The sequence below is a fragment of the Grampus griseus genome (genome assembly GCF_964374135.1).
Source record: "Grampus griseus genome assembly, chromosome: 18".
Taxonomy (NCBI): domain Eukaryota; kingdom Metazoa; phylum Chordata; class Mammalia; order Artiodactyla; family Delphinidae; genus Grampus; species Grampus griseus.
Genome location: NC_139012.1, coordinates 937,132 through 952,691, shown reverse-complemented (window position 1 = coordinate 952,691; position 15,560 = coordinate 937,132). Strand labels below are relative to the sequence as shown.

Below are 15,560 nucleotides of genomic sequence, written 5' to 3'. Positions count from 1 at the left end.
ATTGTGTCTAGATTAACATCCTGTGCCTTGTGTGTTTTTCCAGCACGAGGGGTAACACTCAGTACGCGTGTTCACATCCCCCTCCTTCCTACCCCCCAGCCCGGATTCTCCACGGGCCCCGAGGCCGAGAGACGCATTAGCATCAGCGTCCCTGCGGAAACGCCCTCTCGTCTCCCGTGGGGCGGCCGCCGTGGGACTCCCACCCTCGGCCCGCGGTGGAGAGCCGCACGTCCGGTCCCAACCCCTCTTTCCATCCGGCAGCCCCAGGCGGGACCCAGAGGCCCCTCCAGGAGGTGACCAGCCGCACCCACCGCCCGCCTTCCGCTTCCGCCGGCCGGAGACCGGGCGGGGGTCGGAGGCGAGACCCGAGTCACGTGGCGTCGCGGTCACGTGTCAGCCCCAGGTAACGTGTGAGGCGGGAGCAGGTCGCACGCCTGAGCTCACTCACTCTCGCGAGATGCACGGTGGTCACGTGACGGGACGGGGGGGGAGCGGGGCGGGGCGGGCGCGGCGCGGCATCACGTGACAAGGCGCCGCAGCTCGCGGGGTTTGTTTCGTGCAGCGGGCGCAACACCGGGACCAGCTACCATCACGCCGGCCGGGTCAGACCCCGGCCCGCCCGCCCCGGCCCAACCGCCCACGACCCCGCCCGGCTCCCGCTCGCGCCCATGGCGGCCCCCGGCGGCTCCCGGCGATGGCCGCTGCTCCTGCTGCTGTTCGGTGAGAGGCCGGGCTCGGGCTGAGGGCTCAGGGGCTGCGGGGTGAGGGGTCGGGCAGGTGTGCGGCCCTGCGCGGGCCCAGAGGGATGTGGGGCGGCGTGAGGGGCGGGGGACTGTTCGGGGGCCGGGAGCTGCGGGGCTGGGGTCGGGCCGGGCCCGGGGACTCCAGGCGAGTCGTCCCGCACCGGCCGAGGCGGCTGCGGGGGGAGGGGTCGGTCCAGGTGCCCAGAAGTGGACGACGGAGGGAGGGCCCGGCGCGGCCCTCGGGTCCCAGCCCTCGGGTTGTGGGGTCAGTCGGCAGTGACTTGGTGGTTTCTGAGCGGCGTGGTTCGCGCCCTTATTTGGGGGCACGGGTGGCCCCGGAGGGCTGCGTGCGGCTGCAGCCGGAGACGCGGGACCGCATGGGACTCGGCTTGCGCCCGACGCGGATGTCCGCGCAGGAGAATAAGGCGGGCGGCGACCCCGGCCTTGAGAGTTCGTCCTTCGGGCTTTTAACCTTCGCCCCCAGCAGCATGGCACAGAGCGCTGACGCGTGTGTTTATGTCCTTGTGAATTTTAATTACGTTATAATGACTTAAAGTTGCCCTTGAGAGTTTCGGGGAGCCCACAGTGGACAGAAGGAGGGGGGGGCTAGGCCTGGCCTCCCAAGGGTCGTCTCCATTTCTAGTGAGTCAGGAGCGCTGCCTCTGTGTGTGTGTGTGTGTGTGTGTGCGCGCGCGCGCGCGCTGGGCCCACGGAACTCGGGAGCTGCCCGTGGGCGCCGGTGTTTTATCCATTGAGGAATTTTGCTGTCATTTATCTGTCCTAAGGAGAAAGGGATTGTGCTGACTTAAACAAGAGTCACTGCGTGGTTTGATTTTTGTGGCTACTGGGAGCTCCCTCTGCGGCACTTTCTCACCTGGTCCCCATGATACGGGAAGATTAAAGTGCCAGGAACTGAAAAGAGGTACCGGAGCTCACTGGTGGGCGCTCCCTTGAGTTCAGCAGCCACAGAAGCAGTCTCCCAAGTACCTGCCGAGAATTCTCGAAATACGTACTCTGAAGTTCTTTTATTGTGACAGAATGAATTTTGGTTTCAGGATTTTGTTTTGCCTGTTGCGTAAAATGAGTTCTTAGAGCTCCAGGACCCGCGCGGGGGCGTGCTCTTATCCCAGCCGCAGACCCGGAGCCTTGCTCTCCCCCGCAGGTGTCATGAGTTTTGAGAGGGCCTGCTGGGACAAGCCTTGTCGTGTCAGGGCGGCTCATTGTTCTTTATTAGAAGAGCTCGCGTGCATTAGAACTGTCACATTTTGTTTCATGTTTTAAAAACTCACCTGAATGAAGAGAAAAATCCATACTTCTCTACATTGATAGCTTGGAGTAAGCATGCAATTAGCTTTTTCTCTTTTTTTTTATGGCCATGCCACGAGGCTTGCAGGATCTTAGTTCCCCGATCAGGGATTGAACCTGGGCCCCCAGCAGTGAAAGTGCGGAGTCCTAACCACTGGACTGCCAGGGAGTTCCCATAATTAGCTTTTTAATGTCCATTCCATCATATCTTTTAAGTTTTATGTTCAGTTAAAAATCCAACTTTTAAAAAGTTCTGTTAAGAGCCTGTATTTAGGTCTGTTTAAAATGTCTATTTTAATGCACAATTTCACCAAAAAGCATCTTTTCTAAAAATATTTCAAACTTCTGAGTCACAAATTCATCCTGCTTTGATAATTAGAAAGTAAAGTTTCCTTTGTGTTTTAATACTTGGTAGAAAGCATAGACAAGTGTGAACTGAAACTTCTTGATACATATGATTACGTATATTGCATAACAGAGCGTTGCTGTCACCGGGATGACCTCCTTCCCCTTTCCGAATGAAGAACTGTTGCTTAGGAAGTTTGAAAAAATGTTGTATACCGATTAATGTTACCCTCGCTTGTGGGAGTTTGCCAGTTGCCCAGGTTGGCGACCTAATTTTTCACTAGATTTGAGGTCAGATGTTTTGGGTCCATAATTTTGAATTTATATTGTTAGATCCATCCCAGGCTGTATTAGTCCTTTCTCCTCTCTGCGTCCGGAAGACTTGACTGTGTGCATGTACAGCACATGCTTCTGCTGGAGCGTTGGTTCTGCTGTGTTGTGATTATTTTCACACCTGTGTCTTCCTCGTGCCTCACATACAGTCAGTGCTCAGCACGTACAGGAAGAGATGTCCAGTGGTCCCTAACTGAATGTGCACATGAGCTGTTCAGAAACGTACCTTCTGGTCTCTAGAGTCTGGGACTCCGTGTCTGGGATGGAGCCGTGGTCTTTCTTTTTTTCCTTTACGTTTTTACAGGTGATTATGTATCACTGGTTAAGAAGAATAAAAATCCTGGCTTCAAGAAAATCGAGCCAAGAGAAATTAGAAAGTGATTTCTCCTAAACGGTTCAGCAAAGAACGTATTGACTTGTTCCTCTAGGTGGCAGCTTCTCTCACATGCAAGTGAGTGTGTCGTAATTTGAAGCATATTCACTTGCTTACCAAGTGCTGGAGAGAAAGCGTGGTTCAGGTGTGGACCTCGCTGTGCCGCCGGCCCATGGCAAGCTCGGCGGGCACGTGCTGTGAGTCAGCAGACCCAGTTCCAGATCTGGCTCTGCACCATCACTAGCTGTGTGACCTCGAGCACAGCAGTTAACTTTGTGCTTTGGACTCCACATCTGTGAAAGGAAATCGTCACAGTGTCCGCCTGTTAAAGTTGTCACCATAGTTTATAGTTACCTGCAAGGTGCGCTACAGGTGCTAGTTAAATGAAACGCTTATTTGACGGTTTGTGTCAGGTACCAAGGATTCAACAATAGATGAGGGCCGTGTGGCACTGAACGCGTCAATAGTAACAGCTAACACTGAAAGCAGGCTGATGCCTTGTACCCAGCGCTCCCCTTGCTTTGGCTCCCTTGGTGCTCATTTCCGTCTCACAGGTCCTAAACCGAGGGGCGTGGTGCTCCCTCTGGGCCCGGGGTCACAGTCAGTCAGTGATGGAGTCTGTCGGAGACTGAGATCTCTCATCTCAGGCGGGCGTGCTCCCACAGCTGCACCTGTTTTAGAGACTGGAGTGTCTCCAGGTGGGAGTGTTTTGAAAGAATAAGCCACTCGTTCCTCTGCGGGACCCCTGGAGAGAGGTTGGCGTGAGTCTGGCGCCCGTGCCGAAGGGGAGCAGCTCCCGGTGGTGCGGGTTCTGGCTTTCCGGAGGGACACCCCTCAAATTACTGCACATATCCTAGCTAATTTGAGATGGGGGTTGTCTTTTATAGAGTTAAACACTAATTTCTGACTCTTAGCATGCGTGTTTCTCTTACCGTTTTTTGCTGTAATGCTCTTGTAGATGTTTTTCTCGTTACGTGTTTCTCTTACAGTGTTTTGTTGTAACGCTCTTGTAGACGTTTTTCTCGTGACCAAAATTGGCTCTGGTTTCTTGTTTTAATAGTGGAAAATTTGGGGGCCTCTAGTGCTGCCGATGCTGTTTGTTTTGTGTTTCTGGGGTTTTTTTGGCCACACCTTTCGGCATGTGGGATCTTGGTTCCCCGACTAGGGATTGAACCTGCGCCCCCTGCAGTGGAAGCGCAGAGTCCTAACCACTGGACCGCCAGATAAGTCCTTGATGCTTATTTTAAGTTTGTTTTAGTAATACTAGTTTGTTGTCCTTTGAAAGCTCAGACCTTCAGCATGTTTACTAAATGAAAAAATTGAGAAGTTATTTATGAAGTGTTTTCTAGTGAAGTGCTTTGAGTCAGTAGAACGTTTTTTGGTGACTTAGGGACCTATTTTATAGGAGGGTGGCTTGGTAGGAGCTGGCCTGTGCGGGCCCTTGTGGGAGGTGGCTACCTGACCTGCTGTGCTGTGGCACGTGTGACAGCCTGTGGCTCCAGCGCCCGGGCCGTTGAGGGCAGCTCAGGCCTGGGGGCGCCCATGTGCACTGTGAGCTGGTCATTGTCCGGTGTTTCTCTGGCCTCAGCGCCCAGGCTTTTGCTTCTGCTGCTGAACCTGCGTTTGCCTGGCTGGCATCTCTATAGCTCTTGTGTACTTACTCCATCACTCTCAGAGATATGTCTTTAAAAACCTTCACTGTAGGGCTTCCCTGGTGGCACAGTGGTTAAGAATCCCCCTGCCAGTGCAGGGGACACAGGTTCGAGCCCTGGTCTGGGAAGATCCCACGTGCCGCGGAGCAACTAAGCCCATGCGCCACAACTACTGAGCCCATGAGCCACAACTACTGAAACCCGCACGCCTAGAGCCTGTGCTCCGCAACAAGAGAAGCCACCGTGATGAGAAGCCCATGCACCACAACCAAGAGTAGCCCCCGCTCGCCGCAACTAGAGAAAGCCTGCGCGCAGCAACGAAGACCCAATGCAGCCAAAAAAATAAAAATAAATTAATTAATTAATAAAGAAAAAAAACTTCACTGTTTTAAAAAATGAGTTGTGGGATTTTCTCTAGGTTTTTAAAAGGAACGTTCATTCATTGGAAATGACTTTAGTGGAATCTTGCCGCAGTATTCGGGGGGTGGGCGGAGGTTAAAATTTGTGAAGCACAACAGACAGCATTTTTCTTGTCTGCCCTAGTTTGCTTCGTTTGTAGCAGTTTGTCTTTATGAACACAGATTTTGGTATTTCCTTTACCTGAGGCTTACAGGAGGGTATGCAGGGTTTCTGTCTATACTGTTTGCTTTAGGCTTAATTAGTAGTTGCTCTGAAGGTTTTATTTGGTGACGGTCCCAAGGGTGAAGTGAACTGGGTTCACTGGAGTCATTTCACCACGTCAGCGACAGGGACTTGAGAATGGAAGCTAGTTGGCTGCCTTGGAGCCTGCTGCCTGGGTCACACGTACCCTTAGAGCCGTCAGCGCCAGAGGTGCCGCTGCTTGACGAGGGGCGTGCAGGGGTCTTAGCTGCAGAACCAGGAGGTGTGTTCCTGGGAGTGTGGCGGTGCCGGTGCTGGTGGGTGGCTGCTTGGCTTCAGGGTGGTCAGGACGCCTGCCCGTCTGTGAAGAACCCTGTGCTAAGGTGTGTGGCTGTCACTTACCTTCTCTGACTCAGATCGGAGTGCATTTGCTGCTAAGCTGCCTGCTCGGGGTTTCGGGCTGTGGCCCTGGCCCTGAGAACTAGCTCAGAGTGGTGGCCACTCCCAGGCTGGAGGACCTGTGACAGCTGCCTTCCGCCCCTTCCCTCAGGCACTTGGCGGCTATACCTACAGAGGCATAGTGGTGTCCTGAGGTCACACAGCCAGGTCCAGTGGAATTACTGTATTTTGAGGACCTTCTGGATACGGGCAAAGAGCTCTGATCTTTGGGTCTGCGGCTTTTCTTGCCACGTCGCCAGTCCACGAGAGGCAAGAGCAGAGCCGACTCTTATTAAGTAGCGATTTGGGTCCACGGGGTTTCTGTAGAAGGTCAGCATTTAGTTTATGTTGAGTCCTGCCCTCAGGACTCCACCCCGCGTCCCCGAGATCCTCTGAGGAGCGAGCGTGGGCAGCCTGGGCCCGGGGTGACTCAGAAATTGACCTGTGACTTCCCGGTACGTATTTTGAAGAAAAGCATCGAAGAGCTAATGACAGGTTGGCAAACTGATGGGATGGGTTTAGAGAGAACATTTTCAGACCAGTCTCCAGGAGGGACAGAAGCCCAGCTGAGCCCCACCTGCGGGACCTGTGTGTCTAGTTCTTCAGCGATTTAAGTAGTTTTCCTAATAACAACTGTATTGCCGCAGCTGCAGACAACCAAAATTTTCTAAAAGATGTTTGGTCATTTCTGTCTTTCCTGGAGTTAGCAGGCCTCGTGCATGGTGTGTCAGCTGTGTTTGTGGTGAAAGATGGCAACGGGACAGCTTGTATCATGGCCGACTTCTCTGCTGCCTTCCTGACCAGCTATGACACCCAGAACGGTTCTAAGGTAGGAAACACCAGGGCCCTTCATGCCTTGCTTGTGTGTGGGATCATTTAACCTGCCTTGACAGTCTTACACGTGTGTGTGTTTCTTGTATGTTATACAGTGCTGTGTCTCAAAGGCTGTTAGTGCCTGTAATAGTCTATGCATTTTATATACTGAGGATGCAGTCATATTATACGAACCATTTCATGCTCACTATTTTATTGTGAGCATTTTTCCAGTTTTCTTCTTGATTATCTTTTGTAATCACAACGTAGTACTTCATCATGTTAATCACGCTAATTTACTAACCCATCCCCTGTAACTAAGTTTTCTTATGTTCTTTTTATGCCTGGTGTACAGCTCTGTGAATATAGCTTTTTTGATCTGTTGAATCTGCTTTAGGTAAACTTACACTCCAAGAATCGTGTGTGAACAGGTGCTCAAGGTGCAGTGCCACTGTACTAGTTGGATTAGAATGTCCCTTTCGGTTTTGTTAGAACAGCTTTGCGCCTCTGCAGGATGAGAAAGCCTTTTGCATTTACCAGATCCCTAGCAAATAAACAGCATTTCTTTGTTAAGTCTTCCTCCGTGAATTACCTGTTAGTGGACTTCTCACTTTCTCTTTCCATTTAACATTTGTTCTTGTAAACATACTCTTATATTTTGTTTTCAGTGCTTTGTTGAAGCAGTGTTTTTCCTTACCCGTCTCCACATCCAAGGCACCATATCTGTTTTCCGGCACTTGGAGGGCAGTGGGGGCCCAGGGCTGCTGGGAGGATGAGTGGCTTCTTCAGAGCTTCTGGACATGCCGGCTGCCTGGCCTCCTCAGTTCATTGGCCCTGTCTTGATATAAATGTGGTCTCTATCGGAACAGGAGAAAGCAGGGAAAACTTCATTCCACGGAAATGTCTCCAATTGTAAAGATTTGTCCAAACACCTTTTATTTATTTTTAAATTTTTTTTTAATTATTTTTTTAACGTGGACCATTTTTGAAGTCTTTATTGAATTTGTTAAAATATTGCTTCTGTTTTATGTTTTGGTTTCTTGGCCACAAGGCATGTGGGATCTTAGCTTCCCAACCAGGGATCGAACCCACACTCCCTGCATTGGAAGGCGAAGTCTTTAACCACTGGACCACCAGGGAAGTCCCCTAGGCACCTTTTATTCTAATTTCTACTTCACTTCTTTTTGTTTGGATTTTTTAAAACATTGTTTCATTATATACTAATCGCGTACACAAATGGGAACATGCGTTTGCTGTAATGTGCCTTCCCACTTCACACAGTGTGTCTTTGTCACAGGCGTGGTCTGTTCATCAGGACAGTGCTAGGACAGCTTCCCACGGGTCCTTCACCCAGTCCGGTTCATCGAGATGAGCTTTGGTGGTTTTGTAGTTGTTTGTTTTGCTTATAATAGTTAATTCAGACAATTCTGCAGTAAACTCCCTCTTCTCTTTGTTTAGAGAGACATATTCTTTAAATACACTTTTCTGTGGCAAACATGAGGTACTGGCCTTTTTCAGATAAAAGTATCAGCTCATCCTGAAGCCCAGCGTGAATTATTTCACTTTACTGAGATAACTGTAGTTTTACTTCTCTTGTTAATGAAAATCATATTAATGAAGAACAGTTTTAAATTAGTGAATAATTAGGTCATCCTTGTCTTGCACTTGAGTTACTTTCTGGTCTATTACTTGACATGTAATATTGACTTTCATGTTTTTTGTTTTTATTGAAAATGAATGCATTAATAGTGACATCTGAGATGGAGCTGGGGTCGGGGCATGTGTCAGATCTTTGGTGTTTCTGAACCCCTTTAGTAACCTGCACCCTAATTGTGTTCCACTGTCATCATGTTTGTTCCAGAGCGTGACCTTTGAGCTGCCGGCCAGTGCAGAAGTATTAAATAGCAGCTCTTGTGGCAAAGGAGATGCTTCTGACTCCAGTCTCGTGATTGCTTTTGGAAGAGGCCATACGCTGACCCTTAATTTCACAAGAAATGCAACACGTTACAGTGTCCAGCTGATGCGTTTTGTTTATAACTTGTCAGATACAGGGATTTTCCCCGATTCGAGCTCCAAGGGTAAGAACCAATATGGACCAATTATGGGGTGGAAAAAACTGGGTCGGGGGAGTATCTAAAATTGCTTCTAAGCACTTCCAGGAGTTAAAGATCGATTTTTCTTTTCGTGTAGAAACCAAGACTGTGGAATCCGTAACCGACATCAAGGCAGACATAAATAAAAAGTACAGGTGTGTGAGCGGCAAGCAGATCAGCCTGCACAACGTGACCGTCACGCTGCGCGACGCCACCATTCAGGCCTACCTCTCCAACGGCAGCTTCAGCAGGGAGGGTGAGGACCGCCCCGGCCCAGCCCCCTGGGTGCCCGGGGAGCCCTGCGCGTCCTCGGAGAGCTGCCCCTGCCCCTCGGTCTTCAGAGAAGGTTACCCCTTTCGGTGAGGGTGGATTAAAACAGGCTAAAGGGGCAAAGCAGTTCAAACCCTCTCTCTTCCCTTGTTACAGAGCTAATGGGGTCAGGGTTGTAGGCTCTCCTTCAGCTCAAGCCGCTGTCTCTACACAGGGACCTCACCTAACCTCAGTCCAGCTTGGGCAGGCCTGGGGCAGGGGTGGGAGCGACCAGGGGGGCCTTTCAGGGGTGCACCCACCAGACCCAGTGGCCTCGGGTGAGGTAGTCGACCACTTGTTTCCTCACCTGCGAAGTGAGGATGCTCACCTGTCTGCGGAGGGTGTGAGGGCTCGCAGGAAGCTCCTGCCGAGTGCTCCTCTGGGTGCCGGCCGGAGTCTGTGGTAGAGGGTGTCGTTTTCTGACTGCGGTTCCCCACATCCTGCCCGGCAGCTCACTGTCATTTCCTTGGGGGGGGGGAGGTGTCCCCACTGTCGTTCTCTGTGTTTAAGCCTTGCCCCGCGGCCTTCCCTGGTGGCTCGGAAGCAGCTGGGGTGCCTGCTGACCCCACGGCCCTCCGTGCGGCCAGCTGCAGCCCTGGGCTTGGGCAAGGGCCTCTGGGCTCTGTACAGCCAACAACTAAAAATGGTGTTTTTGCTTATAGATTAACGTTAAAAAATGACGTTTCACAACACATGAAAATGATGTAAAATTAAGTTTTGCTGATCATAAGCGACATTTTATTGGGACACAGCCGTGACCACCCGCTCACCCGTTCCTGTGGCTGCTCTCTCACTCACACGGCAGAGCCAGGTTGGGACGGGCGCTGCAGCCCCCGTGTCCGGCAGGATCGGGTGCCAGCCCCGGGCCCGCCACAGGATTGACGTGTATTCATCTTCCCGCCTTTCATGTTTGATGTGTGGATTCTTGTCAGCTCTTCTGAGAGAGTTAGAAGTTCAAAACAGAAATTGCTTTTCAGTGAAGTTTATCACGTCTCACCTCGTGCCCAGCTTGGCCTTACTAACGGTTTCATTCCTTGGGAACCTTGAGTCTCACTCCCAGTCCAGCTCAGGTGCGGGCCGTGCTAGAACGTCTCTTTCCACTTGAAACTTCGTCAGTGCAACGTGCAGGTTTATCTGAGTATCTGCAGCTGCCGGGAGACCAGCAGGGGCCTTCAGGGTACACGAGCTTCTGAGAGCTGTGAGAAGGGCACTGGGAGGGCGCACAGCCCCGCCCCTCCCCCTCCTCCCCTGCCACCACCCCTGGGCTCCCCGCCTCCCAGAGGCCTTCCCGGGGGAGCACGCACGTCCCCAAGTGATCCTCTCAGGTTGTGAGCCGAGGGACTTTGGTATCTGCCGTAGGTGTCAGGCTGGTTAACAGGTAGAAGGGAGAGGGCTGTCACCCACACACATTCTAAACTCCTGAGGTTTTCTGACTGGCGGTTAGTAAGAGCTTCGTGGAGACAGCAGGTCACACGTTACAATGGCTCAGTGGTCGGGTAGACAAGGACTTGGAGACTGGCCTGTTCTCTTCGTTTGTCTTAACGTGGTTTGTGCATTTAGTCATTTGTGTCCTGTGACAATTGATAAGTAACTGATAAAACTGCTTTTAAAAGCACCGGTGTCCCAACATCTACCTGCAGCTTAGCTCCAGGAGGGAGGCAGCAGTGCCAGCCGGGGCCCCTGGGGCCAGGCATCTCGGGGGTGCTCACCCAGCTGAGCCCACCTCCCAGAGCTTGGGTTTTGTTTCCCTTTTTTGCCCTCTTTCTTCTCTAGAATAATGCACTTTCCTCTACAAGTTGTGTGAAGGCCGGCGGGGCAAGGTGACCCTCTGGGTGGGCTGAGTTACCCGTGTCCCGGTCCTCTGGGGTGGACGTGGAGTCCGCAGCTGGAAAGGAGTGCAAGCCGGACTTGAGCTTCTGCTGGTGGACGGGTTCCAGCCGCTTCCCGAGCGGCTCCCACCCTGGAGGTTTGGGCGGGCTTCCGTGGCTTGGCCTAGGAGACCAGTGGGAAGGGTCAGAGTTGGATGGAGATCGTGTATGACCGTTAGTGCTAAGCTTGCCCACTGTCCACGGAAACAAGGTGGTAAAAGGAAGAGCCTTGGGCTTCCCTGGTGGCGCAGTGGTCGAGAGTCCGCCTGCCGATGCAGGGGACACGGGTTCGTGCCCCGGTCCGGGAGGATCCCACATGCCGCGGAGCGGCTGGGCCCGTGAGCCATGGCCGCTGAGCCTGCGCGTCCGGAGCCTGTGCTCCGCAACGGGAGAGGCCACAGCAGCGAGAGGCCCGCGTACCGCAAAAACAAAAACAAAAAAAGGCAGAGCCTGGGTTGGGGGTGCCGGATGCCCTGGGGTTCGGGACGTTCGCTAACCTTCAGAGAAGGCGTGTCTGGCCCGTCAGCCCCTGTGGAACACGTACAGTTACTTTGCAGCTTTTGCCTCAGTCAGCTTTGACTTTGAATATAAATTTTTGTCGTAAGCAGTCATGGTGGGTCAGATTCTGAGGGACGGGGTCGTGTGCACACCCTCAGTGTGTCCTCCGGGGGCGCCCTGTGCCCTCCCCTGTCGGACCTGTGCGGCCGGGGCCACCCCCATCTCCTGATTGTGTCTCTTGCCACTGGGCTCCCACTCACCCCCTCGCTGGGCCCTCCGCCCGCCCCGGGTGAGCGCCCACAGCAGTTGGCTGCCCCCGGGCACGGAGACGCGGCTCCATCCTTGACCAGTAGGGCCGTCTGGTGCCCGTCCTTCCCGGGGCCGCTGTCAATTCTCCTGGGGGCACCACGCTGATGGTCCGGGCTGGCGATGGTGTGTGTGTCCAGTGTCCGTCCCCGCGGAGGCCAGGCACTTGGGGCCGCTCTGCTGCTGTCTCTGGGACCATTTCCAGCCCAGCGCCTGGCACAGGAGCTCGGAGAACATATATGTGAATTGTTGCCGTTGCAAGTGGCCTGGGTCCCCAAAGCACGGGATGGAGTTGAGGTTTTGTTCTGACCTTACGGGGGGAAGGTTTGTCCTGCAAGGGAGGGTGTCCTTGCGGACGAGGGACCAGGTCGAGCGTCGCTGAGGTGACCTCCCGTCCAGGGTTCCAGAGCAGCGTTAGTTAGCCCACGTCTGCCTGGAGGCCTGGAGGTTGTGTTCTGTGGGGCGGGGCCCCTTGAGAACGTCAGCTGGGGCCCAGGGTGGGCTTGGGGTCCAGGGTTCCGGGAGGTCCTGAGGCGGCAGCACGACTCACCCCACCGTCCCCACAGAGACGCACTGCGAGCAAGACGGGCCCTCGCCGCCCACCCCGACGGCACCACCCCGGCCCTCGCCCACTCCGGCACCCGAGAGCCCCTCGGTGTCCAAGTACAACGTGAGTGGCACCAACGGGACCTGCCTGCTGGCCAGCATGGGACTGCAGCTGAACATCACCTACAGGACAAGGGGCAACACGGTAGGCCGGCCGGAGCCCTTCTCCCCGCCCTAAGCCTTGCGGACCGGGCGTCCCGGGGTGGGTCGCGGGTGCTGCGTGTCCTGAGCTGCTCAACTGGACCCCCGTCCCACCTGGGCCACTGCATGTGCAACGGCAGGGTTGAGTCTCCCAACCCAGGCTGTTGTGCGGCCCCAAAGCCTCAAGTGTGTTGCCACCACAGGACGGGTGTGCTGGCCTGGGAGGTGGTGGGATTTTCTTGGACGCTTTACTGCTCAGACACTTGGGTTGTCTTTCTACTCTTCCCTTGAGATGACGTTTCTCCCTGAGGGTGAGAGTCTGGGGATGGAGACGGGCCACCTGCTGCTGCGGGGACGTGAAAGCAGCCGGAAGTACCAGGAGGACCGTCTGGCATCCACACTCTGCCCGTGGGAACTTGCCATGTTTTCTTCTGGGTTTGGTTCACGTGACCGTGGCTTTGAAGCCGCTGCTTCGGGGCTGCCTGTGTCCCCTCAGGAGCGCAGGCCCGGGGGAGGGGAAGCCGACCTCTTGGCTCTTCTAACTAGACGGTGACCAGAGAGTTCAACATCGACCCCAACAAGACCACCTTCGGGGGGAGCTGCACAGCCCAGCTGGTGACCCTGGAGCTCCACAGCGGGAACCTGCTCCTGGTGCTGCAGTTTGCGATGGTGAGGGCCCCCCGGCCTGCCTCCTGGACCCTCGGCCCCACCTGCGTCTGTCAGCAGACGCCTTGCGCTTATCCCGCAGACGGGGCAGGGGCGACCCGGGGCCTCAGGTGCTGTCCTCCGCCTGTCCTGGGGGCAGCGTCTCTGCGTCCTCTGCTCTTCATGCCTGCCTGGGAAGGGCTGCGTGTGCAGTTAGCAAAGGAGTAAGAGCCCCTGGTGGGTGTTTGTGGTACACTCTGCAGGTGAACTGCTAGGTTTCTCCTGATGAAGTTCAACTTTCCTAGGAAGTTAGATGTTGACTTTTCTGGAACGTAGCTCCTTCAGTCCGCATCTTATCAGAGTCTGATTGTGTAACAAGGTCTGTAAGGAGCTGATCAGGATTCATGTTCCCGAGACGACAGGCTGCCTTTTATGGGCTGGGCGCGCTGCAGTTTCCTTCTGAAGCTACGGGCACGGGAGGCCACCTTTATCACTGGCCCCCCCACCTCCCCGGGCCTGACGGTGACCGTGTGATTGTCGCCTTCTCCCTAGAATGCAAGTTCCAGCCGGGTTTTCCTGCAGGGAGTCCAGCTTAATATGACTCTGCCCGACGCCAGAGGTAAGACCACACCCCCCCCAAGCCGGCATGCCTGTGCGGGTGCCCCAAGGCACTCACCCCTGCTGCCTTTGCAGAGCCCACCTTCTGGGCCACCAACAGCTCGCTGAGGGCGCTGCAGGCCGCCGCCGGGAACTCCTACAAGTGCAACGCCGAGGAGCGCGTGCAGGTCACCGAGGCGTTCTTCCTCAACATATTCAGAGTGTGGGTCCAGGCGTTCCACGTGGACGGGGACAGGTTTGGGCCTGGTGAGTAGGCGAGGGCGTGGTAGCTGACAGCTGGGGGACCCCTTTCAAGTCTGAGACGTTAGCGCGAGTTCCGCTGCCCGCGCCACCTGGCCTCTGCGCGCTCCAGCCCGCCTGCGGGTGTGCTCACGCCGCCCTTTGAACAGAGGGCTGGTGAGAGCCTTCCGCGCGGGAGCGTGTGGGCAGCGGGCGGAGGTGGGCAGCTGGGCCGTGTGTCTCCACAGTGGAGGAGTGCCAGCAGGACGCGCGCAGCATGCTGGTCCCCGTGGCCGTGGGCGGTGCCCTGGCAGCGCTGGTTCTCGTCGTCCTCATCGCCTACCTCATTGGCCGGAAGAGGAGCCACGCCGGCTACCAGACCATCTAGCCGGCTGGCCACCCGCGCCCGCCGCGGGCCAGCAGCAGCTGCGCAGCCTCGGGCCCTTCCCTGGGCTTAGGTTGCTGCCAAGGGGGCACCCTTCCTTGCAAACTGGTTTTCAAATCTGCTTCGTCCAGTGTGAAGCTCATCCGGCCACATTTACTATGCACAAAAGAGTAACTATGGAAATGACGGTGTTAATTTTGCTAACTGGGTTAAATATTTTGCTGACTGGTTAAACGTTAATATTTACCAAAGTAGGGCTCTAAGGGGGGTGGGGGGTAAGAGCTTTTCTAAATGGGCACTGGCTCCGCTGTCATTCGGCTTTTTAAGAGTCCGGTGTTTGGTGTCTTCACTCTTTACTCAGACGTAAGCCTTACAAAGGGAGTCTCTGGTCTTAATGCTTTGAGGAAGGCTGGTGGCTGGGAGCCTGACGTGAAGAGATGAGTAGGAACGAGGATCGCAGGGCAGGCGTAAGGAGCGCCAGGGCTCGCGGCGCCGGGTCCGGGGCTTCCCACGCGCTGCCACTCAGAGCTGGCACTTAAGACAGAAAAGGGGGCGTTTACGTTCTTGTGAAGTGATTTTCCGTCTTCTGTTGGAGGTTGGGGTGATCCTCTGTCTGCACTGTGTACAGTAATCGTTTCACTCTGATTCATCGCTTGCAGCTCAGTGGGCTGTGTGCTGAGGACCGTCCCCTCCTGGGACGCGTTGCCGTAACGATGCTAATAAAATGTCTCTTTGTTTGTCTGTCTGGGCCTCATGCTTTTGTCAGCTCCCGGCGAGAGGTCGTGATGGGCGTGCGGTGGGCAGGGTGTGCCTGGGGGGCTGCCGTGTGGCTGGTCCTCTGGGTGGCAACTTGAGGAAAGGCCAGTCTTCAGTGGCTCAGGGGACAGATCACCCCATGGGAGATAGGCCCTTACCTGTTCCCCGGGTCAGCGGCCACCGAGGGGGAGCTGGGGCCCCAGTTAGAAGAGACCCGCGCCCTCGGAGGCCCCACAGGCCTTGCTGAGGCCGAGTGCAGCCTGCCTGCGGGTGGCCCTGTACTGTGCAGCCGTCCCTTGAGACCAGGCTCAGCGGAGCAGGGCCCGTGAGGGACGCTGAGGTGGGGGGTAGGACGCGTGAGGGACGCTGAGGTGGGGCAGGACGCGGCCGCCCAGCAGCAGCCCAGCCGCAAGTGGCGTGAGCTGCGTCATCATCCCACATGTCCATCTCTGCTTTTCTGCGGTGTGGGTGGTACAGGCCTGAGCCCGGAGAGACCAGCAGCTGGCCCGTCCTG

At 55.0% G+C, this 15,560-nt stretch overlaps 1 protein-coding gene across 1 annotated transcript; it reads left to right on the top strand.

The window, feature by feature from the left end:
* The first annotated feature begins 573 nt into the window (after positions 1–573).
* On the top strand, positions 574–15,025 carry LAMP1 (lysosomal associated membrane protein 1). Its single transcript, XM_082675960.1, has 9 exons — positions 574–720; positions 6,497–6,618; positions 8,464–8,680; positions 8,793–8,951; positions 12,243–12,427; positions 12,970–13,092; positions 13,621–13,687; positions 13,762–13,932; positions 14,154–15,025. Exons 1-9 carry the CDS (start codon positions 669–671, stop codon positions 14,291–14,293), a joined length of 1,236 nt encoding a protein of 411 aa, XP_082532086.1. The 5' UTR covers positions 574–668; the 3' UTR covers positions 14,294–15,025.
* Positions 15,026–15,560: the final 535 nt, after the last annotated feature.

What these genes read in the sequence shown, in the direction of transcription:
- LAMP1 (XM_082675960.1), top strand. Translation starts at nt 669, where the DNA reads ATGGCGGCCCCCGGCGGCTCCCGGCGATGGCCGCTGCTCCTGCTGCTG. An exon ending in CCCCGATTCGAGCTCCAAGG is followed by an intron (nt 8,681 to 8,792) that starts GTAAGAACCAAT and finishes CTTTTCGTGTAG; the next exon opens with AAACCAAGACTGTGGAATCC. An exon ending in TGGTGCTGCAGTTTGCGATG is followed by an intron (nt 13,093 to 13,620) that starts GTGAGGGCCCCC and finishes CCTTCTCCCTAG; the next exon opens with AATGCAAGTTCCAGCCGGGT.